Consider the following 24,139-nt stretch of genomic DNA (forward strand, 5'->3'; position numbering starts at 1 on the left):
TTGTACTCTTGATATTTGTAAGAATGTAATTTTTCGCAAATTGGTGTTGATTTGCAAATATCAATTTTTCTTTATTATATAAGATTTTTAAAATCTCTCTTTGAAATTTCTAAACTTTTACTACTTGTTTCTATGAAAGATGTTTATAGATAAAGCTCTTTCGCATACTCATGATAGTATTATTCTTTATATTACGAGTCTTTTGTGTACCCCCTCGAGGGTTTTGTAAGTATCTCCCTTAAATCAACACTTGTGTATTGTTATGATAGGGATGATTGGTTCATAATTAAATGAACTTAATGCATTATATTAAATTCATGCTTGTTATATGCATTTTTATTGATACAAATAGTTATTTTTTTATGTGCATTAAGAATGCTTTAATCGCATGATGCATATATGCTTTCACATAATTGTATGCATGAAGTTAATTAGCTCTTTCTAAATCTTTTGTCATGCTTACTCTCTTTCAATAAAGAACTTTTTATGCCTTTGTGCATGCTCGCTCCTTTGTGAGCAATCTCTTGTGCCTTTGTGCACATACCTTTCTTTAAAGAATATAGTAAGCTTATCAAGTTGTCTTTGAGCTTGATTCTCTTAAGGACATTTTCACATGATGCTTGATTGCAATGCATAGAATATTTTTTATGAATCATTGTTTTATCTCTTTTTGATGAATCACATGCTCTTTAAATAATCAAATTTTCTCATGATCAATGCTTCTTAAGCATTTTGGTTTTTAAATAAAGATTTATTATTTCATTTGGTGTTCTTCCATTTATACCCTTTTATGGGTTTTGTTTGAAGTGTCTTTAATAGACACTCTTTTGAGAGATTCAAGTGCTTTTGTGGAAGACCACCATTTCTCATGATCAATGTTATGGTTTCTTGAAAAATAGGTTGATTCAATATATCTTGTTTGAAAACTTCTATTCTTGTTTTCAAATTATATTCAACAAAGATATTTTTCTTGTATACTTAGAGCTATCTGATTTGTTCCACAAGTTCTTAAAGATGAGATGAAAGAGTACCTTGATACATCATGGCGATAGTAATAGAGGTGCTTGGGGATGATCACCATTAAAGACAGTTGAAGGTTGACAGTTGCAAAATTCTCTGATATGCTATAAAGATGGTGATTTTCATTGAAGACTTTTGCAGACTTGGAATCCTTCTCTTTGAATTTTCAAACTTTTCGTCCTTTCCTTGTAAAGTTTGAGGGGGCGTGTTATATATATATATTATTCAGTTTATTCCAAAATGCCCGATAGGGGTATTTTGGTCTTTTCACATGTAACAAAGTTGTTGGTTTATGAAACAACTTATTTTTTCTTTTTGGTTCCATTGGGGACCCCACTTTTGTAGGCGTTAAGGTCCCCAACAGTCATATATATGACCGTTGGGGCTCCTCAACATCTACAATAGGGGAGAGCTCCAATGCCCCCCTTTGTCCATTATTCTTTTGTTTATATAAGGGGTGTTTCCCCTTATTTTTGTTTAAGAGTTATCACACTCTTTTAATAAAATTATTTCTTTTTAGCCTTTTGGCATTACCCTTTTGTGGGTTTATATAATTGCACTTTATGTGCTTGTGATTTTCCCTTAGTGGGTTTGTGTATTTGTACTTTATGTGCTTGTGATTTCTTATCAATTATTGTACCTTCAAGTGTTATCACTTGTTATTTGTATTTTCACCTATTTCCTTACAAACAGAACATGCTTAAACAATATAAGAGAAGGTGATAAAAGCCTCAATGACACTTGATCTATACACATAAGAAGAAGAAGAGGCGGAGGAAGGGGGAGAGATGAAGAAGTGGCGGAGAGAGAGAGAGAGAGAGAGAGAGAGAGAGAGAGAGAGAGAGAGAGAGAGAGAGAGGTTTATAACCCTCCCTCGTGTTATCGTAAAAAAAAAATGTATTGCCCTTGCATCTCGAGGATAATAAATTTTTATTTATATGAAATCTTAAAAGGGCAATTTACAATAATACAATCCCTTGGTGAATCATAACGGCTAACTTTGATTTTAACCCTATCTCTTGGTATGTGTAATAGCATCTATTATACCAGGAATTGCTTAGGAATTAGGATACCCTCTTTTAGCTTCTAGGGTCGACTTGAAGCCCAAAGAAGTGAATATGGTACCTTAGGGTATGTTTGATGGCTTGTCCAAGGTTGGACGAAATGAACAAAAAGAACGTAACAGAGCATTGGTTCTGTTTGTTCTGTAACAACTGTTCTAAGTCCAACGTTTGTTTGAACCATACTCAAATGCTATGTTCCAATTGTCCGTTGTTTGATGACGATGTGCCCCCAGTTCGGATTGCACTGTAGCAATCTACAGTGGAACCCGTTCAGTTTCTCAAACCCTCGTGGCTATGTCCGACCACCGCCACCAACGGTAGGCATTAAATGTCGCCAACGTCGCCGCCTTTCGATGACGGCCGATGAAGAGAGGAATTTTTTCTTTTTTTGCAGAGGGTTTACACCCTCTTCTCAGCATCCTTCCTCGGTTGTAGTCATCGTTGGCCGACCACAATAGCTGACAATGATCAGCCATCGCCGGTTGCAGTGATGGAGGGCTGCAAGGCAGGGAACAATTTTTTTTTTGTGAACCAACCCTGTGACAACAGCCACCATCGCCAACGACCACCTCAGGTAGTCAGTCCCGAATGCAGCCCGCCAGCGACGGCTAGCCATCAGCACCCAAGGTCGACCACCGACAGCTGCAACAGTGGAAGCTGTGAAAAAATGGGGTTTCACCCCCTGTCCCTGCTAACCCCCTTGTTGCAGCCGATTACACTAGTATCAGCGATGGCAGCCGTCAACGGCCAGCCATCATCGACATTGGCCATCGTCGGCGACAGAAAATTGCTAGCAGCAAGCTGGTTGTAGCCTGAGCAAGGGAGGGGGGGGGTCACTCTGGGGAAACTCATGTCGGGGGCTTCAAAAACATGATGGAAATCCAAATTTTGGCATCGCGGTGACCATTGTCGCTTCGCGAGAGGGAAGATCTTTCGGCAGGTGCCGCACTAGAATTTCTGACGACGGCTGGGTGCCGTGGAGGAGGAGGCGACGATGGAGGAGTTTGGCTGGGGGCGGCCGTTGCGGGAGAGGAGCATGAGGGAGATGGAAGCGTTCTCCTCCGGCGTGGTGTTAGAGATGGAGCTCACGGGCTCCTCCGACGAAACATCGCCACCGGGGGCGCGCCAGGGGTGAGGAAAAAGCGGCGGCGGGGCCTCCTCCTCTTACTTGCCCGGTGGAGCTCTTCCGTCTCATCTGGCTATCATGGACGGTGGTGGTGGGGCGATGGAAGAGGAGGCATAGATGGCGAAGGAGAACTCGGGATCCAATAGGAACCAAGAGCTCGTGGGCGCGCCCGTCGAGAAATTTTTGTTCCTGTTATTTTTGTAATAGGGGGGAGGGTGGAACGAAAATAACATACTTATAAGAACGCGGTGAACGCGCAAAACGTCGTCCACCGCATCCAACGTTTGTCGAAAATTGCCGTTCTTAGCGTAATTTTCGTCCGAATCACGCTGAGAACAGCGCATCAAACGTACCCTTAATGTACATGAGCTGTAATTAGATTACATCAATAGCTATACAAATAAAGAATAAATTTTACATTAAAACAAAAGCATACTACAACTCTATTCTAAAGGAAAAAAATGTGCCTTATGGCACAATGCTTAACATTCCCCCCGCAAGTTGTACATGGTTTTGAAACATGTGCACGGTCTCCAAATATTCTTGTCTAGCACAGATATACCTTTTGTAGAAATATTTGCTACTTGATTTTCTGATTTTATAAGCTTCACTTCAGTCTTTTCAGATTGTATCATTTCTTGAACAAAATTATAATCTATCTGGAAATATTTGACTTATCATAGAACACAAAGTTCTAGCCCAAAGTTAAAGCACTTCTGTAATCACAAAATGTTATGGATCAATTTACCTTTAAACCTATTGTACTCTGTCACATGGACACTTCACTTACATGTGTATCTTGTGCCAACACTACATGACACCAGACATGATACTGGACACGTTGCGACACTTGATGGGCATGGTCAAACATGTGTTGGACATAGTCAACACTATGTCCTTAACTTTATCTATTTCTTTTTTTAATCTTGATTATTTTTTATTCACTTATGTGTATTTATTTTAATTTTTTCAACATTACAATACATTTCACTTTTTAATTTTTATTTATTTATGTGTATTCTGTTTTAGTTCATTTCTCAAGTATAGGAAGTTCACCATCATAGACATTATTATTATTGTCATTTTTTATATTATAATAATAATTATTATTATTATCGGTGGTGGTAGTAGTAGTAGAAGAAGAACAAGAAGATAGCTTATGTGCAAAATGCTGCACTGTTGTGGGATGCTTTCATTATTGTTGTCAATGAGGTATGGTTCTTCATACATGACACATTATTGCAATGCTTGGGCATGGGTGTGAAATTGCAATGTAAACATGCAACTATATATAAAGCAAATATTATGTTTTGCATAGGTTATATCTCTTTATTATACATCACAGTAGCTTTCTAGATATCTTGACATTCATAGAAATAGTTTACACAGCATAAAATTCCCTTTAGGTATGTTTGTTTCTTGGATTGCATTTTGATATTAGATTTTAGCTCATGCCAAGGTGAAACATATAACTCTTGAATCTTGCTACTCAAAAGAAGAGATGGAATTTTAACCAGTGAATCTGATGTTTAATGTTACATTCTCCGTTCAGCATAGGTTAAACACTTAATCCATTGGAGGAAAATTCATGTTGATTGGTTGTTTGATGCGTGTGTGTGTTCATGCACACACATGAGAATGTAATCAGCTGCAGCCTGCATACTGTAATAAATTTAGCAGATTTGATTTGCGTAGTATGTTTTGATTAAATCTATCATTTAGATGCTTATTTAACCTCTAGTTCTTTGCACCTATCATCTGTGGTATGTTCACTCCATAATCCATTCAGCTATGTGCAAATGGATTTGTTTACAAATGCAGAATCAATCCTTCTGTCCTTTCCCATACTAGTGCATAATAATAATGCTGTTTATTTCCTTATCATATTTACAGGGCCAGACAACTTTAATATTCTACAAGGTCACTCACGAGCTACCATGTTCTTAATCTGCAACAATGCGGCACAGGGCATTTTGTCCTCGTTCTTTTTCAAATATGCAGGTTAGGATATTTAGTTTTTAATACCTTTCTATTAGTTTACAGTCTTAGTTTTCTAATGGTCTTTTAATGTGTTTATTGTCAAATCATTTTGGTTTATGGCACCTAGTTAGTTGTCTTTTTCCTATTGCATTCAAAATGAGGTTTGCTTTTGTTTGGCTCCTGAGCGTGTGGTGCATGTGTGTGCTCCATATGTGTAGATGTTGGTGTTTGAGATGTACTCAGTTATTTAATATTTGACCATTCACAGATACCATTTTGAAGAAGTATTCGTCGACTGTTGCTACAATTTTTACTGGCATAGCATCTGCTGCATTATTTGGTCATACTCTGACCATTAACTTTATATTGGGAATCTCCATCGTCTTCATATCAATGCATCAGGCAAGCTAGTTGTTTCTTTATGTCATAAATGTGTTCCTGTGATGTTTCATATACCAATGTTTCTCTTGTTTTTGCAGTTCTTTTCCCCACTTTCTAAGGTCAAAGAAGAACAAAACGGGGCCATAGAAATAATGGATGTTCAGAACAATCACAGGTTAGTTTTTAGTTTATGAAAATGAGGACAATCTGAGATTGGAATCTTAAAAATCACATGAACCAAAACTTGAAGGCATTGAAGAAAATTGGTGATGGCACATCTCCACATACACTGGATTCCACCAATATGGGCTATTGCTGATTTTCTTGGACTTAGCAACTTTGATAGTGGTAGCTCAGCACAAGGGCCTGGATGAAACCACTGGCAACTTGTCCTGCAAGTGTATTTACAGATTGGTAAAGGACTGGACAAATTGATCTGTCTACCTACTCATGGTTAAAGTGACTTGAGTCTCAAGCAAGGTTGCCAGACTAGGAAGCGGAAGCAGGAAATGATACGAGAAGTGGAAGCGAGAAGCGATGCATTTTAAAATGTATATGAAGCGGGAATTGAGTAATAAAAAAAAAGAAATATAAGAATTGAATGAGAAGCAAAATGAAACACAAATAAAAACTAAAATAAAAGTGACTAATATTAAATTTCATGATTTTTTTAGTGTAAATTAAATTTTTAACAAAATCTAAAAATGATGACTACCAATTTAGAGAAAATGGAAGTGAGAAGAGTGAGAGAAAACACATAAAAACATGAAAAGTTGAGTAAAAGAACATATAAGAAGAATAGATGAAGCGTGTGAAAAAATAGAAGGGTGGGGGAATCGAGGTTCTCATCAAGTTTCGGAAGCGAGCAGTATCACACTTCCGAAGTGAGTTTCCGGGAAGCGAGCTTCCCACCTATCTAAGAAGCTTCTGGTAACTCTGGGACTCTCAAGTCAACTTGTTCTCATAGGCCTAGCCTTGAATGTGGTTCACATTAAGTTTGTTTTTGAGTATTACAGGAACCAGTTGTGTTTCACTTCTTTTAATTATGTTGCTGTTCAATTTAGATGTTAAATTTTTGCCAACCAATCTAAAATACTATTGGGTAGAGTCTTCAGTCATATGAATTATTCTGGTTGTGGGTGGATGTATCTGTGGTCTCAATCTGTCAATTTGGCAGTGGTTCGTATCTCTTACAGGAAATTCCCATATCTTGTCCTCTTTTCAGCTTTTGATTTCTGAAGCTTTACTGCTAGCTCCTTTCTTTGATTGTCAAAAGTATGACATACTCTATTTACAGGTCAAAGGAATCATCTTTCATAAATATGACTGCTGGAGCCAATGAAGAAGTATGTAATTTTGCAATCATTATATATTTTAAGAAATTGGAAGATCCCTAGTTCTTAAAGTCTCTGTGCCAACGCTAATCTTTTTATGTTGCTGGTTGCAGACTACCCATCACATTGTATCTGATGAGAGGGAACCACTTCTTCCCACCTGATTCCTGTGTGCAAGGTATGCTTGCTGTTGTGAGCTTCTTTGCATTATTACTGCTTGCTCTTTTGTCCTTTTCAATGGTTTAAAAGTAATTTTTAGCAAACTATGGTGTACCCTGTAAGAAATTTCTTTCTTGCTATTGGACTAGATCTTGTGTTCGAAAACTTGGATTCTGCAACTCGCATGAGTTTGACAACTTGACATTAGAGTAGGTTGATTTCCTGTTTTTGGCCTACTTTGCTCTGAATTTTGATTGAGGCTGTGGAAGTTATGGTCATGAATCAATATCCTAGTTAAAGATTATGCCGAAGCTTTCAATCCTCAGAAATTCTCCAAATTCTTTTCATGTTCTGCAAGAATATAAAATTTCACTATTGCCGAAAAGAACCTAAAGGCCCATAGTTTTCATGAATGTATGTTCTCAGCTGCTAAACATGGTCTAAATACAAGTTGGGTGTTTGTTTCTTTGCTTTATCATCCATTGGAAGAAAACAAGATTTGAAGCTCAAATTCCTCTCTTTTCCCTTCTCATTTTCAAATGAGCCAGCCCAGGCTTTGCTTGTGTCCATATTGAGTCAGGCGGGCTTGGCTCAAGCTTGCGTAGGAGTAAGCTTGGCTCGGGCTCAAGCTCATATTGAGCAAAAGACGTAATGATCCCAACTCATACCCATGAAAAAATGACAATTTTTTTTAATCAAGTGCAGAAACATTTTCAGAAACCTGAGACTTTTAAAGTTTAAAAACAACCACCACCAAAAGGGATCTTATACCCATCATCAAAACCAAGCACAAACTTTATTTATTAAGATACAGAGTCTGAGACATAAGCAAATAAAATATAAATAAAACAAAAAGAAGAGACACGCTATCCAAAAGAATCTGCTAAGCAGTCATGTGGTTTCCTCGTAACCTCCTAAAAAGTAAATCGCCTCACTGGGCCTCTGAGACTGTAAAAACACAAAAGTAGGAGTGTCAGAATCCAAAGAATTTTGTGTACGAATCCCTCTAATGAAACAAATAAGTAAAAAGAACATAAATAAGATTCATACAATATTTTAGAGGGATGCAATTATGACAATTTTATAACTCAATTGACTATTTATGTAATAGGGAACACTTATTAAGTATGATGAAACAATTTAATAGACAACATGGACCACAAATTAAACAATAAAACATTTAACATGCATTAAAGAACAAACATCATGCATTCACTCATACATTACAAGTAAGAGAGATTAAGTAAATATGCATTATCTAATGCATAACAGGAATATGCATGATTTCGATACACATGTATGAATAAATTATTATCTTTTATTAGAGTTCTTTTCATATGCATGTCTCTATTAAATGCATACAATTTAAGTTCCTCTTTTCATTACCGTTGTACGCGGATACTCCAAACGGGTAAAAGTTTCTGAGGTCAAGTTAGGTTCCCAGTTATAGTTTATCGCACAATTTGTATTTTATTATTGAGTTCCAAACTTAGCCCTCGACCGAAACAACTTTCAGAACATTAGAAATCAATACTAATGTCAGGACACTGAAAATTAACAACCATAATGCCATTTTCTTGTTATACCAAAACAACAACTGTGTCTACACACCACCTCAAAGTAAAGTGGTGGATTCTCCCTAAAACCGTGGCCAGAAGAAGAACTTCAATATCGGGTTCAAAAGCACAACAACGCATACTGAGTTTTAGTATCCTCACGGTTTTCCCAAAACCGTAATGTCCAAAATTCTCATACTATAGAATAAACATCAAGAAAACGCAGATTACACTGTTCTTTTAATTTCTTTTATCCTATTATTAATTCATCTTTTTTAATTTGCAATTCAATATGCAGAATTAATAACACAAACTCGTAAATCAACATGCGAAGCTTTTCACGGGACCACAACCCGTAGCAATATAGAACAGTGTAATTAGAACAATAATATCACATTTGATTTTTGCAATGCATAGAACAACTAAAACAAAAAGCAACACATGCTCGAGGCTCACCTGGCCCATGATGATCCATTTTGACCATCGGTGCATTTATACGCAAAAATCGTGAATCACATGTCATTATGTATTCATTCCACGTGCCTTTCAATACACAATCATGTATGTCAATATAGAGATATGCATGTACATGAGTTCACATATTCATGTTAAGTGCATGCTTTCATTCAGTTCACATATTCATGTCAAATGCATGCTTTCATTCATAAATCATAAAAATTAAACCTGTGAACATTCATGCAAAAGCATATCAATTCAAGTATGCACATGTACATGAAGCGCTTTACAATTATACTTTGATTGCAGATAACACATCACATCTAAACATGTGCAAATTATCACTCCTTTACATGCATAAAACCAAGTTTAATTCCAATAAAAAAATTATGGAATTTATCATGCCTACTGAAATTTTGTTCCATATTTGTATATGCATAAGGGATGTGCATGAACTGAAAAGAATTTGGTCAAGTACCAAATCTGAAAAAAAAAATTCTAAAAGACATCATGCAGTCTGGGCTGCACCAGTCCAGCCGAGTTGCTGGACTGGGCCTGACAGGGCCCAGCCTGCCCTGCCGAGTCACTCGGCTGGGCTACCAGGCTGCCCAGCAGCATCAGGCCAGGTCTGGTTTGGCCCGACCAGACCACTGCCGAACCGGGCCGGGCAGGGCTTGGCAAATCAGGCCAGCCGAATAGAGTTCGGCTGGTCTGACAGCCAGCCCACCAACATTAAAAAAAAACTTTTTATTTATATATATATTTTTTGAAAGACACACCTGCCCAGCCAATCGGCTGGGCCTGGTATAGTCTGTCAGCACCTATCAAGTGCTGCCAGACTTGCCCCCTTCTCCAGCCGACTGGCTGAGCATGGCAGGGACTGAGCTTTCTCCCAACCGAGTCCCACTCGTCTGGACCGCCATCCAGGCATGCACAAGGACAGAAAATTTATTTTTTTTTAACATGCAAAAGCACACATATTTAGGTTCGATGATGCATACATATGCATATTCAAATTTAGGCTGCATTCATACAAAGTTTTCACATCTCACGTGTGCATGAATATGCATACTTTCATTCAGTTATGCATGCATGTACAGTTTCATATTTCAAGTATGCATATGCTCATGAATTTTGTTCTTAAGCAGGCATAGCCAAATCATCTCTCTCTTCATGAGTGCTTAGAATCACAAAATAATCAACATACTTATACATGCTTCTTAATATGATATGCACGCATAACCGGTATCTTTTCCTCACACAACAACATACATCCAAAGGCTTATTTGATGGAATATCAATGGAAATCAAGGCTAGCATAGAACAAACACTTAATAGGCTATTTTATCATGAAATAAATTCTGTTTAGACATGTACAGAATTTTATCTTTGAAATAAAATGAAAATAATAAAAAACATATCCATGAAAGAGGATCCATGAATCCTCCTCCATGTATTTTATAGTAAACATCCATATTTACTCTTTTTTCATGGATTTTCACCAAAATATTGCATGAAAATCCAATATATATTCAATTTCTCACTTGATTCAAGAAAGGAAACCCGTACCATACGTGTAGATCGAAAAAGAATATGAATTTGATTGTTGAAACGTCGGATGATTGAAGAAGAAAGACCCTTCTTCTTCCTTTTCCTCTTTTTCTCTCTTTCTTTGTCTTTTTTTTTTATGTTTATATAGGGGAGTAGGGGGTGACACCCCCCCTTTCTCCAACCCCTTCTAGATGGGCGGGAGAAGAGAGTGCAGCCTCATATGGGACTCACCCACTAAAATTTCGAAAATTTTAAAATTCTTAAGTGTCGACTTTTCAAAGTTTCATTTTAAATAGATTTTCTAAAACCTTCTTAGCTCTTGTATGTGTGTTTAAGGACTCTACTAGGAGTCCTAAATAAACACCAAAATAAAATTTCAGAATTAAATAAAATTAATCAAATAATTAATTAATTATTAATTATTAAATAATAAATAATTATCCAGAAGCTTTCAAATGTTTCCATATTAACTTGGGAGACTTTTTAACATTAATTAACTTCAATTTAAAGGTATCTAATGAATTTAAAGTTAGAATTTCGTTGGGCATAGATTTGGATTTGGATCCGGATCCAAAATTCAAATCCATCTTCAAAAATCCAAATGGGTCTAGGGTTGGATCAAATCCAGATTAACATGGTTCTTGGATAGAGTTCAGATCCATATTAATTTGGATCAAATCCATTGGATCCAGTTCGATCCAAATCCGGATTCGAATCGACAAACTGCTCCTTTTTCGAAAAAACGCTATTTTTGAGCCAACCGTAACCCGAATATGGAAAAGTAAAATATAGTTACCCTCAGAATTTTGAGATGCATCCAATGATATATAACTCGAATTTCGCTTCTGAATTTCGTCAGAAAATAATTCAAATTTCGCTTGAATTTAAAAGTTGAAAATAAAACTCTTTCTCACGTTTTAAGTGGCTCGTTTAGGCCTTGACAATGAAACCTGGGCCATGCCCAGACTCAAAAGCATCGGCCTAAAATCGATTTTTCTTCTATACTTAGCCAAATTTCCAAAAAAAAAAAATCTCAAAATGACTAAGTGTGAAAAATACGCGATATTACAAAAGAAGTTTGAACAAGGGGAAGCTCTGGTTGTTCAGACCATTTTTCCACCCCTCACCATCTGATTTGCAAAAAAGTAATAATTTCATGATTTTTTATGTAGTACTTTTGCTGAAAGTTTTCCAGTTTTGCCAATTTTATATGTTTAAATGAGAAATAAATAAAAGATGGCTTTATAACAACCTATGAAAATTAGGTACATTGCTATGCTCAAGATGTCACCCCTGTTTAGATAACTAAATTCTGGAATCACTAGAAAAAAGGTTGAGACCAATCCTCCATCAGTCATGAACGGAAGCTATCTCGATGTGTGAATTGCACAAGTCTGCAAGCATCAAAAAACAACTTCAATGGCTGGATGGGACTCATGTCTTGGATGATCCAAACCAACTGGATGAATCCATTCAACGTGAACCCAAGAAGAAGATCCTGATTGCTTCAGTCAAGCCAATGGTCCAATCAGGTTTATAGTTGGAAACTAGATTAGTAATTGGTTTCTGCATGATATACACTAAGTTGTTTTGAGTTAAACCTGGTACTGTCACTGAAGTTACAAATCAATCTGTTGACTCGCTTATTTGTTTTGAAAAATAACAATTATCACCATAGTTTTATACTTTTATGTCATAATTCTTTCTTTTGAGACCCATTTGATACCCTTGAACTAGTTGATAACATGCTTGAGAGTGTTCATGCCAAACGAGCCTTGAGTTCTTTGAGAGCCACCTTGTGCTGTCTCAGTGTAAACTTTTCAGATCTCTAGGTTGGATTGATGATCATGCTGGTGTATCACTAAAAAAAATGCTATGTGCACTGTAGATTTTCATTTTTCATTATTTGTATTTCCATATAATGAAGGTATTTTCATTTCTATTTTTTTGCATTTTTTTTGGACCAAGCTTCACTTTTGACCATGACTATTTATGTGCTTGTAACAGGAAATCATAATTTGCTGGAAAGATTCTTTTGGATGCAGAGGCTTACAATACAGAGTTTTTACAGATCGCTGAAATAATATAATATGCTGATTTTTTCTCTTTTCATGGCCGTTAGCAAACTTAACCCTGTGGTCAGCATCCTATGAATTGAAGAAGGGTGAAAAGATGGGTGCTAATTTTGAGGGGGAACCGGGATTGTTGTGAAAGGTTAACTCAGATGGAGAATCTCTCTCCTGCCATTATTACCGAGCGGATGATCTGGAGGTGCTTATATCTTGTATGAAAATGCCTCCTCTTTTTTCAGTTTTTCAACTGCAGTATCCATGCAGAGTATATAGTCGATAATCTTTTTATCAAATGTAAGATTGAAAGATTGAACATGGCAATTACTGAAGACACCCGATTGATATTTCCTTTACAAAATATTTATTAATAGAATGAATGGTTTTCTTCACAAAATACCCTCTCTCTCGCACACACACAATACTGGTTTCCCACACTTGCACAGGGCTGTCCCTTCTCCCCCTTCTCTAGGACGGGCTCTTTTGGGCCTTTGCCAGTTTCGGCCCAGCAGCTCCTTGTTCTTTCTCTTTAAGTTGCACGGCTCAAGTCCAACCCTGCTTCTCCTACCATCGGGAATGAACATCTTGCTGCCGAGCACCCACCAGCTATGCACCCGGTCATCAGATGAAATATTCGGTAAATTGATTTTTGGATGAGTTTAGTTTGGAGAGTTGGATGAAAATTTGGGTAAAATGAAAAATTTTTATGACCTTAGGTAATGTTTGGTTGGCACTTTGCAAGTTTCTCATGAGAATGAATCACTGATTCACATTCTCTCACAGCCTCATTTTCTCAAGTTTGCTGTGACGTGAAAAAATAAGGCTTGTGCACAAACTGCCATGCAAACAGAGAGGTTCATTGCCCTCAGTTTTGACATTCTTATGAAAATTAATTTTTCATAACAAAGAATAGACTTCAGAGGTTTGGATGACAAAATTTAATCCTTTTAAATTCGATGCTTTTTTTTTTATTGTTCTTTACTTCCACCAACGTCATCGTATTTTTTCTCTACATGGATGACTGCCGTTCACATGAGCTAATAAGACTTGGGTCCTTAGTTATCTATCTGAGTTGTTTTTGGGAAACAGGAATATGTTTTTGGAAAATAGGTTAAAATTTCCTTTTTATGGATCCCCCCTAAAAAAGATTTGATGATTTGGAAGTGTTCATGTGAATGTATTTTCTTAATTAGTGAGTATATTCTCTTAACTGTCTTGTTGTGACCAACGGTATTTTCTTAATTAGTGAGTATATTCTCTTAACAATTGTTGTGACCAACGGGTGCTCCGCTTGTCTGGCAGGAGCAGTTAGTACACGTCAGCCTGTGTTGGGGCGTTGCAAGTTTGAATCCCAATGGTATGATTGTATAACTGGTAGGGGGCTGCCTAACCTGAGTTTTCTGTCGTAAAAAAAGTTCCGGTTGTGAAGTTGAATGCCCATTCCATGGAATTTGAGGCCTTTTGTTTTGTGATTGGCACCCAAGTATGATGTCATCCAGAACTTATGGAAGAGAAGAGTTTTTTTTGGGGGGGGTGGGGGGTGGGGGGTGGGGGGTGGGGGGGGACACCCCCTCTCTCTTTCACAGACTGCACTTTGACAAAACCCTTTAGGTCCCCCTGCCCACTAGGGAGTACACCCAGCTTCAACCTCGTGGCAAGGGATGCCTCTCATGGGTGTGGGACTGTGGTCAGCCCATGTCAGATGACAAATCATGATGCCCCTAGTCAAGAAGGCAGAACCCTTGTGCACACTTCGAGAGTACATTTGTTTCTTGATAAAGTATTTGTAAAACTACCTGGCCAAGCTAGGTGGGATCAAGCCCACCTGGCTCGGCTAGGTCCGGACCAGGGGCAAACCTGAAATTAAAAAAAGGGAGGAAACCGTCTCCCATAAATGAGAAACGGTTTCCTCATTTGTGGGAAGTCTATCCCTCTCCCCACGTACGTAGAAGTGGGAAGAGTGAGGGAGACCCCACTGTTAATGAGAGAAGTGGGGAGGGGAAAGAACCCACGTTCTCATGGGTTATATAAACCTATGAGCTTTTTCTCCTCTCCATTTCACAAAGAGAAAGAGAAGTGAGAGAGAGGGAGGAGGGTGAGAGCGTGAGGCCGGGTAACCCCTCCCTCCCTCCCTCCCTCTTTGCTCATAGTAGAAAAAATAGAGAGAAAGGGCCGACACTGGCGACCATGATGGTTGCAGTGTCAACAGGGAGGAGTTGAGACAGACGGAGGCAACCTCTCTCTCATACTGTCGGCAACCTCTCTGGTTGTCGGTGACATCCTGTAATGTCACCCACAGCGTGGGGTGGTTACGGGAAGAGGGGGAACCGTCGCCTCCTCCCTTTCCCACAAAAATAGAACGTGGGAGAGGGAGAAGGGGGAAACGACTCCCCCATTAAGAAGCAAACATGGAGGGGGAGTAACCGACGCCCCACCCCTGACTATAAAAGCCATGGAGGGGCTCCTTTCCTTCCTCATTCGGCTACCCAGAGAGTGGGAGAGAAGCAGAGAGAAGGAGAAGAGGAGGTGTCGCAGCCGTTGGCCACCAGGTAAGTTTCTCTTTCTCTCTCATTTTTTGTTCAGAACGAAGGTTGCAGGCAAATCGCAGAGATGCAGGGACTGGGAGAACCCTGTCCTTGTCTCTTGTAAGATGAGGGGGTAGCAGAGGGATTTTCCCTCTGCTATTGCCACCCATCGGGGAGGGACGGACCGCCTGCCGCGAGGAGGTCTGGCCACTTCCCTCGTTTGCAGACAGAGAAAAAAAAATAGGGGTAGCAGGGAGGGGGGGTCCCCTGCTATCGCCATTGGGTCAGCAGCCACCGGTGATCGACAGCGATGTCGCCCCGCTTGCAGGAAGCTGCAACAGTCTGGTAATAGTAGGAGTTGTCGGAACTGTTGCACACAGAGATGACAGACTCAGTCTGTATTTTCTGCAGGCCGAGTCGGTCATCGGTCTGGACATGACCCAAATTGAGTCCGGTCAAGGCAGACCGGGTGTACTCGGTCAGGGTGTATCCAGACCAAGCCAAACATAGAAAAATATATATATTACAAACTGACTTGCCTAGGATGAGCCAAGTTTGCATCGGGTGACAGATCGACTCGGTCTATCCAGACCGAGTCGGGATCTGTATACTTTCAATAGACAGGTTTAGTCGGGACGACCGAGCCGGGTCTACGTATTATGGACAAGCGGCTTAGTCGAGATGACTGAGTCGGGTCTGCGAAGTTTGACAGACCGGCTCAGTCTGGACAGACCAAACCGAGTCAATAGCATTTTGATAGACCGACTCGGTCTGTTGGTAGATCGAGTCAAGCCTGTGACGTTTCATTGGTCGACTCAGTCCAGATCAAGTCGGGCCTAATATGAGTCAGACCGACTCGGTCTAGACTGAGACAAATCAAACTTATGAAATATATAAATATAGGTGTATGCGTGATTGATGGGATGTGGTGGAAAATCGAGATAGCGAAGACCTCGATTTTTCCATTACAAATTGGATCCAGGTTTGGATCTTAGTTTGGACCCAAAACTCAAGTAAGATCACGAACACCCAAGAATATCCGAAAATAAGTAGACTTAGTGGAGTTTAGTCTAAAAATCTATGAATGTCCAGCATAGACACCATGCATATGCTAAACCATCACAAACAGGTTTGGATCAGGCATACCGGATCCAAGATCCAATTAAAATTTTGGTTAAAAACCTAAATGATCCATTTTGAAAACAGTATGGATTTAGATTCAGAATTTAGTACGAAGTTGACATGGTGTAAAAAAGTGGTGTAGAGACAATATAGAAGTCGTTATGATTGGTTGAAAGAGCCAAAAAACCATTTTGCTCTTGGTATACCTATATAGTAAACAATGCATAATGCTCCGAAGTCAGATTCATGTGATTCTTGAATCTTTGGATTTTACTGCATGAGTAAATTTCATTAGTAGGGGATGTGAGGACAAACTCTTAAAGAATGAAGTCAGAGTTTGGATATTTTAGTCTAAGGGTATTTTGGTTATTTTAAGATGAGACTGTAAATAATAATACAAGGTATTCATTGATTTCAGTTCAAAACTTGCGTAAGGCTAAGGATATATTTTAGAAAGTGGAATTAAGTATTCCAGGTAAGTGAACATTTGTAAATTTCTCCTTAGTTGATTAAAATACATGCTAGTTAGTTTAGGCATTCTTCAATATGATTTCAAGTACTTCAAGTATGCTAGTTTTGTTTATTATGAATAGACACTGTTTTGCATGCTTAAGAATCTATAAAATTCAAGTGTGATGCTTAAACCTGATCATGCATATTTTTTGAGTTATGAAATAAATGTGGCATGACATGATTATATGTATGAGATTAATGTGTTACGAGAAAATTGAGGGTAGAGTTTCAGAGTCTTATGGTAGGTATTACTTTAGAGAATGTCACGCTTATGCCTTGGGAGGGACATTGTAAGTGTCGTAAGCTAATATGTAGTGAGTTGCCATCCTTAACAGTTTAGACATATGAACATGTGTTAAAAAGTAGTTAGTGGATATGCATTGATGATTGTATAACGCACTGGCTTTAAGATGTGAATAATGAGAGAAAGTTATGTATAGGATGACCACACATAATATGATGGGTAGCTCTACTAGGAGGCATGGTCTGGGGCAATGTTGAGGTGTGTACCTCGTGAATAATTTGAGAATATCTCAGACGTTCCTACGTGACCCTTAGGGGTTAAAACATTGCCCACTAGACACATGTAGGATGTAGCATGAACCATAAAACGTTGGGAGCAGGTATAGCTCTTTGAGACACCATGGGGGCAGATATAGCTCCTTGAGACATCTTGGGGGCAGGTATAGCTCCTTGAGACACCTTGGGGGCAAGTATAGCCACCCTAGCTCTTTGGATAGCTACCGATTGAGCTTCTTCACTTTCGGCTTGCAACTAGCGTGCAGCTGCAGCACCCGTGTTTGTAGTCTGGGCCGGTTTGGACTACGTTGTTGTGAGTGGTTCATATATCTGGCCAACATCGTAGACTCTGAGTTGTCTACTTGGGTTGCTACACCTGAGAAGGCTATGTCTGGAGTAGCCGATTAGAGTAGATGTGTTTGGGAATGATATTAGAGGGACGATAAAAAGAGGGTAAAACTCATAAATAACATATGTGCATAAGAAGCAAACTAAACTAAGATTAGGAGCTTAAAGGTCACTACAGTTGTAACGGTCATGTCAATTTGTAAATAGAATCTTATTAGGTTGTAGACTCACCCCCTTCTTTTGGTTACAATTGTAGGTTCAGGAACTGTTGTCACTCATAGGACCTAGTTTCAGACTGCGACTCTGCCACATCAGAAGTATGGTTCACCTTTACTTTTTATTCTGCTTTTGTCTTTGGATGGTTATGATATTGTAACTGGATGTATGGCCCTTCAATTATTAAATGAAAAAAAAATCTAGCATGGTTTTGAGTTGTTTTTGAGTTGTTTTTGAGTTTTTTCCCTCTGGGAACTAACATTCACGAACCCGGGCTCGAGAGGCCCCGGATCAGGTCGTTACAAGTGGTATCAAAGCCAGGTTTCAATATGAAAAGCGAGATTTTGAAAAAAAAAATTTGTTTAGATTTGAAATAATTTGAAGGTCCTAAAAGAACGATAATTACAACCATCCAAATGATTATGTTGCAAAAGAGTTATAGGAAGGTCCACGTAGGTCCTGAACTTATGTGTGCCTCTTGTTAGCAGGAATGAACGCTAACAACGATAGTGGCAATGTAAGCAACCGTAGAGGCAATAGGAGCTCAGGAAGGCAAAAGCATCTCGAAGTAATCCCGACAGATCAGATGGTCGTAGTCCTTTCACTCTTAGTGATGATCATACTGGATGTCACTAGGGCAATGGGGAGTATGATACCTCCCATTCTTTCTCCAACCCCAATTTTAGTCACAATCAACAATCAGGAGCACAATGAACGAGAGGAAGGGATAGCACCACCCCAACCACCCATTGGAGAATTGCCAGGGTCACGAGGATGTCCTCCATATAGGCACATCATGAGAGGTTCATTGGCAAATCGAGATGGTAAGGGAGCTACAACATGTTGTTTGGGCTGCGGCAGGCCTCACTTCGACCAAAATAGGGTAGGGCTGAGCAATGCTACACTTACCAGTAGCGGAAGAAGTCAGGAGCAACCTGGTACATCCTGTCATGAGGGTGTTTAAAGGTCGATGGTACAACAAGGCAGGGACACTAATGTCATAGAAGATAAACAAATAAGAGAATCTGTACAACCACTTCGAGGAATGGCCTTACTGAGGAGAGGCAGGGGGCATATGAATAGGCATGCGTACCTACATGCTTTTAATATCATGTCTGTGCCAACACCAGTTAGGATTCCTTCAGACTCTAAGAAAGAAAAAGACCCTATTTACACCCCTAGTACCCCTACATCTTAGTTTTTATGATGTTTTGTTTAAGTCATGTAATAAAGGGCTATGGTGGACTAGTGTTCGTAGTAAGTAACAAGTTGTATTACGAAAGAACCTGTGAAAAGTTGTAAACATGTTTTTATTAATAAATAGTAAGTTCAAGTTTCTTATGACAAATGTGCAAACTCGCAAGAATGTTAATGAGTAAGCAAATGTAAACTTTCAGTAATCACTCTACTCATGTTGCAGTATAAGGACTCATCAGGGAACATTGTACCAGTCAAGAGGTTCCCAAGTATGCAAGAGACAAGTAGGCCCTTCGCAAGTGAGGCATGTGAATGAGGGTTCTGTAAGGAGAAGTGTTGCAAGCCCTGTTGGTCCTGTGTCTCTACAGGCATCAGGCAACCTACCTCCAAGAAGCATGGGAGCAGAAGGTGGAGGTGCTTCACCAATTTCACCTCGGCATGAATGGTAGTGGTGTGCCTCCCGGCTATACCACAGAAAGAATTTTGTATGAGTTGTTACAAAATTCACTGCATCAAAGCCAAAACCAAGTAGCGTCAGAAAGCAGTTCTTGGGCTGAGAAGTTCAAGAATATGAGAGTACCCACGTTCAACGGAACTCCTGGAGGAGTAGCAGTAGAGAAATGGATGATGCAAGAAGAGAAAACACTGGATGTGATACAATGCCCAGAGAACCAAAAAGCATGGGTCACAACATCTAACTTAATTGCGGATGCCGAGTACTGGTGGCAATCCATCAAAGATGTTATGGGAAGTGGAGAGTTTGTTCCCTAGATCACCTTCAGGAACAAGTTCTATATACAATTCTTCCCCAGGATCGAGAGGATAGAGAAAGAATAAGAGTTTAGAAAGCTGAAACAGGGAAACATGAGTGTAGCAGCCTACACCACCAAATTCAATTCACTATCCAGATTTATAAAGGCTTTAGTATCTACTGAAAAGCAAAAATGCAAGCTATACGAGCGCAGACTAAAGCCTGAAATTTTGAGGGTGGTGAGACCTCTATAAATTTGGAGGTTCAATCAGTTGGTGAAGATGGCATCTCGTTATGAGTTTTGGGATATTCAAACAGCAAAACTGAAGGTGCAGGAGAAACCCAAGCAAGTACAACATGAACAAACTAGTTCGTTGTCTTAGAGGTTTTGCAAGAAGAGGCAAGACAACGATAGATCTTCGAAGCCACAAGAGGGAAGCAATGTAGAAAACAACAATAAGCAACAGGAGAAGAAGCCTGAACAACCATAAGCTAAGAAACCTCGATACCGAGGACCACCTTCCAAGGGCAACAACAGTTGTAGGACTTACGGCTTTCAGCATGAAGGTTGTTGCGATGAATAATATCAAATGCTACAATTGCGGTCAAATGGGACACATTGAAAGAAAATGTCCCCAGCCAGTGCAGGGAGAAAGAGCAAAACCCAGGGAAAAACTAGTTGCTCCAAGTTGAGTTTATGCAACGACTCTGTGGGAAGCCTTGGCTAGCCTAGATGTAGGGTAAGGTACACTCAAATTTCTGGTGTTAGTGCACATGTTTTCTTTGATTCGGGTGCTACACATATTTTCATCACCCCTACTTTTGCTGCACTATTACAAGTTTCACCTGTATATCTAAAAATAAAATATCAAGTAGAGACACTAGTAGGAAACTTAGTGTATGTTCATGAAGTCATCCAAGGATGTATGATACAAGTCGAAGAACGTCTATTGTCGGTAGTGATGATGCATGAATTACTCGTAAAGATAACACAATATTCATGCATAAAAACATCATTTATAGGTTTATAATCCACACTTAGATGCATTTAGAAATGATTGAGCTACGGTTCAAATTTCGTTCGAATCAGACTTAAAACAAGAGAGATATCGCATTTACAGTGCATCAGGTCTGACCTCGGGGCAAACCGGGTCAAAATTGGATCTAAATGGCCAATCTGAGCCATGGATCAATGCAAAATACACTGGATCCAACCCAATCCATCCCCATTCACGATTTTGGAAAGTTTTGCTAAAAAAACCCTCAAAACAAGGCGCCCAACAATTAAGTCTATTTTAATTCTTTTTCTGGAATTTCCAGAAAAAGGTGAATTCTCTATAAAAGCATGGTTCAAAACCCTAAAACTGGTCTTTGCCTTGGAGAATGTGCCATCCCTGCCCGATTCTCATTCCTCTCTCTCCTCTCTCATCCGCCCCTATGCCCATCTTCTTCCTCCTCCTTTGGATTTGCTGAAAATCGCAAACTCCATTGGAGCTGCCGTTGTTGAGCTTCCATTTCCCTTGTTCACATCTATCATTCTTCTCCCCTTGCTGCAGCTGAAGGTTTATGTTGTTTTTGCAGGTTGAAGCTCAACGTGGAGTGCACCAGCTATGGAAGGGGTGCTGTCTACCCCTCCATAGCCATCCGGTTCTTCCTCTCCGGCTCTCTACACCACCGTCCAACACGCCACTCTTCGAGGTATCTCCATCCGGCGTCTTCCAGCACTTAGCAGCAAAGAGAAAAGCCCAACACCACCGAGGGATGTGTAGGCGCACTTCTGAGGCAAATTTCACCTCTCCTCCTACCCTCTCAATCGTCGGACTACTGACCGACCAACAGTAAGTCTTCTTCGCATCTCCCTCTTTTAGCGTAAAACCCGAATTGCTTTTGTTTTCTTTTTCTGCATTTTTTTCTTCTTCTGTCAGCCATGGCATAGTGGTTGTGCTTGAACCAGCACGTAGATTGAGTCTAGGTGTCTTGTTTACTATTGTTTTTGTTTTTTTTGCTGCAATTTTGATTTCACTTGAATCGAATTCCCCTCTAACGTTGAAACCGGCTAGATTTAATCTAGTCGGCTGAAGTGTTTTGTGTTAATTAGTAATTCAGTTATTATGCATAATGAGCTGTTGTCTGAATGCGTAGAGATCAATTTCAAGTCTATAGATATGTTGCTCTTGTGCTTAATTTTCATTTTTTCATTTTTAGGTTTATTCAAACACCTAAAATCGGGTAGAATCCTCTACCCGATTTGGGCGTTTTGCAAAGACTGACATAGATGGCTAACTGATACGTGGTTTATATTTTTAGCAGGAGAATAATAGTAGTGTGTCTGCTAATTTGTGCATTATTTTAGTATTATATTAGGTTGATTTGATAAATTGGGCTTACGAATTGGTTTAACATAAGTGTTAGCATTAATTAGACTTAATTCCATAGTAGTTGCTTATCATTTTGCGCAAGTAGGATTTACGTAGCATTTCCTGTTCTAGTTGTAGTTTGTGATTGTTTAATCTTTTAATTAGTAAGGTAAGATAGGATTAATTAGTGTTATTGACTATGTTTTAATTAGAAGTACATGCGGAGGTTATATTAGTCATTTTGCATAAACATCGTTTAGAATTATTCTAACCGATTTAGGCAATTTATAAGAAACACATGGACTGCTATTATATGTCTTTAGCAGTAATTCTATAGTATTTTAATTGCTGAGTAGGGAGTTAATTAGGTTGTATTAATGTAGTTTTAATTGCGCATTAGTATAAATCATGTTGTAGCATTGCGCATAGGTACTTTCACCATACCCGATTTTAGTTTTGCTTAATTAGGGATGATTGGTTGTTTAGCAGTAGTCTAATGTTAGTATTAGATTAGGTTTATTTGATAATTTAGGTTTACAAATTAATTTAGTTGTTGTGTTAGCATTAATTAGGTTTACTTGTAGTTAGTAATATTAATACTTGCATAGTAGGATAGGTTTGTTAATTTACTGATTAGATTCATGTTTCAGAATGGTTTTAAGCATTAGTTAGATAGTATTTAGTCTCTTACAGAGTGTAGTTAGGTTAAATTCATTTTCTCTTAGGTTTTAGATCTTCGTCACAACGATTTTTGACTCCTATGCCAAAACTGGCTAGAATCGTGTATCTAGCTGTGTTTGTCGATTTGTGAGCATAGGATCCGTTGTTAAAATTAGTATTTTCTATAGGACAACAGTTTACTTAGGTTTATATCTATCATGTACATGTTTTAGTTTGATAATTAATATTTTAGGGTTTATTTTCTCATAGTTTTGCCCTTTGCGATTTTGATATTTCTAGATAGGTATATTTTATATTTTTGTCTGAATTTATGATGCCTATATCCGGAGCTCCCGAAGTGATATTCTAGATCTGAAAGCTTTGCTGAATTTCTGATTCTGTCAAGAATTCAATGCAACAGAAATCACTCCAATCGAACTTCTTTTAGGCCATCTACGATTCATTTTCCGACCACCTATCAAAAATTAGGGTTTCACGTAGCGTGGGGGCAAAATAGTCATTTGCCATTTTACGTAGTTTTTTAATTTCGCTTTCAAGTATTTTATTAGATTTCTAATATTAGTCCAGAGTTAATTATAGTGTTAGGATAATTAGTTTAAGACATTAGCTTTGGTAATTTCTCATTTTACGAATAAATTAGGTTAATAGTTAAATTATAGAATTAATCTAGAGGCAGTCATTTTAATTTCTTTAAATAGTTTTACTAACTTTGTTTTCGTGTCGTGCAGGTGATATTAAGTTGCAAGTTAAGAGCATATCATCCCAGTGGTCGATTGTCCCATCAGTGAAATGACAAAAATGCCCTTTCATTTGTGGGCTTAAGTCACTGTATAGTTTTTTTTTCGTTCTTATTCAATTTACTTTTCATTGTAATATTCTTTGTAATTGAACAAGCTCAATATCAATAAAGTACAAATTTTAGTTTTAATTGAGTATATCCCATTCCCTGTGGATCGATCCGAACTCACCACTTTCGTGGAAGATCGGTATTATTACTTGGTTGGCAATTTTTCTAAACGATTTCAACGATAAAAATAATGTTTTAAAAATACCATTGCTAAAAGTTCGACTAGGTAGACCTCCTAATATTGGACTTTAAGAGAGTGAACGTTATCTTGGGCATGAATTGGTTATCTAACCATCATGCGATGATTGATTGTTGAAGAAAAAGCGCCAGTTTTTAACACCCTGAAACTCCTACTTTTACCTAAAAG

At 38.6% G+C, this 24,139-nt stretch overlaps 1 protein-coding gene across 1 annotated transcript in view; it reads left to right on the forward strand.

Annotated features, from left to right (window-relative positions):
* LOC149843143 (CMP-sialic acid transporter 5-like) overlaps window positions 1–13,093 on the forward strand; it is a 78,684-nt gene extending 65,591 nt beyond the window's left edge. Inside the window, exons 11-16 of the mRNA XM_089999617.1 lie at window positions 5,104–5,211; window positions 5,459–5,592; window positions 5,670–5,746; window positions 6,869–6,917; window positions 7,019–7,083; window positions 12,635–13,093. Coding sequence (XP_089855743.1) covers window positions 5,104–5,211; window positions 5,459–5,592; window positions 5,670–5,746; window positions 6,869–6,917; window positions 7,019–7,069 — 419 coding nt within the window. The 3' untranslated portion in view covers window positions 7,070–7,083; window positions 12,635–13,093. The remainder of the gene's footprint in view (window positions 1–5,103; window positions 5,212–5,458; window positions 5,593–5,669; window positions 5,747–6,868; window positions 6,918–7,018; window positions 7,084–12,634) is intronic.
* The last annotated feature ends 11,046 nt before the right edge of the window (window positions 13,094–24,139 follow it).

This window comes from Nuphar pumila, chromosome 3, assembly GCF_984573655.1.
Source record: "Nuphar pumila chromosome 3, dmNupPumi1.hap1.1, whole genome shotgun sequence".
Classification (NCBI taxonomy): domain Eukaryota; kingdom Viridiplantae; phylum Streptophyta; class Magnoliopsida; order Nymphaeales; family Nymphaeaceae; genus Nuphar; species Nuphar pumila.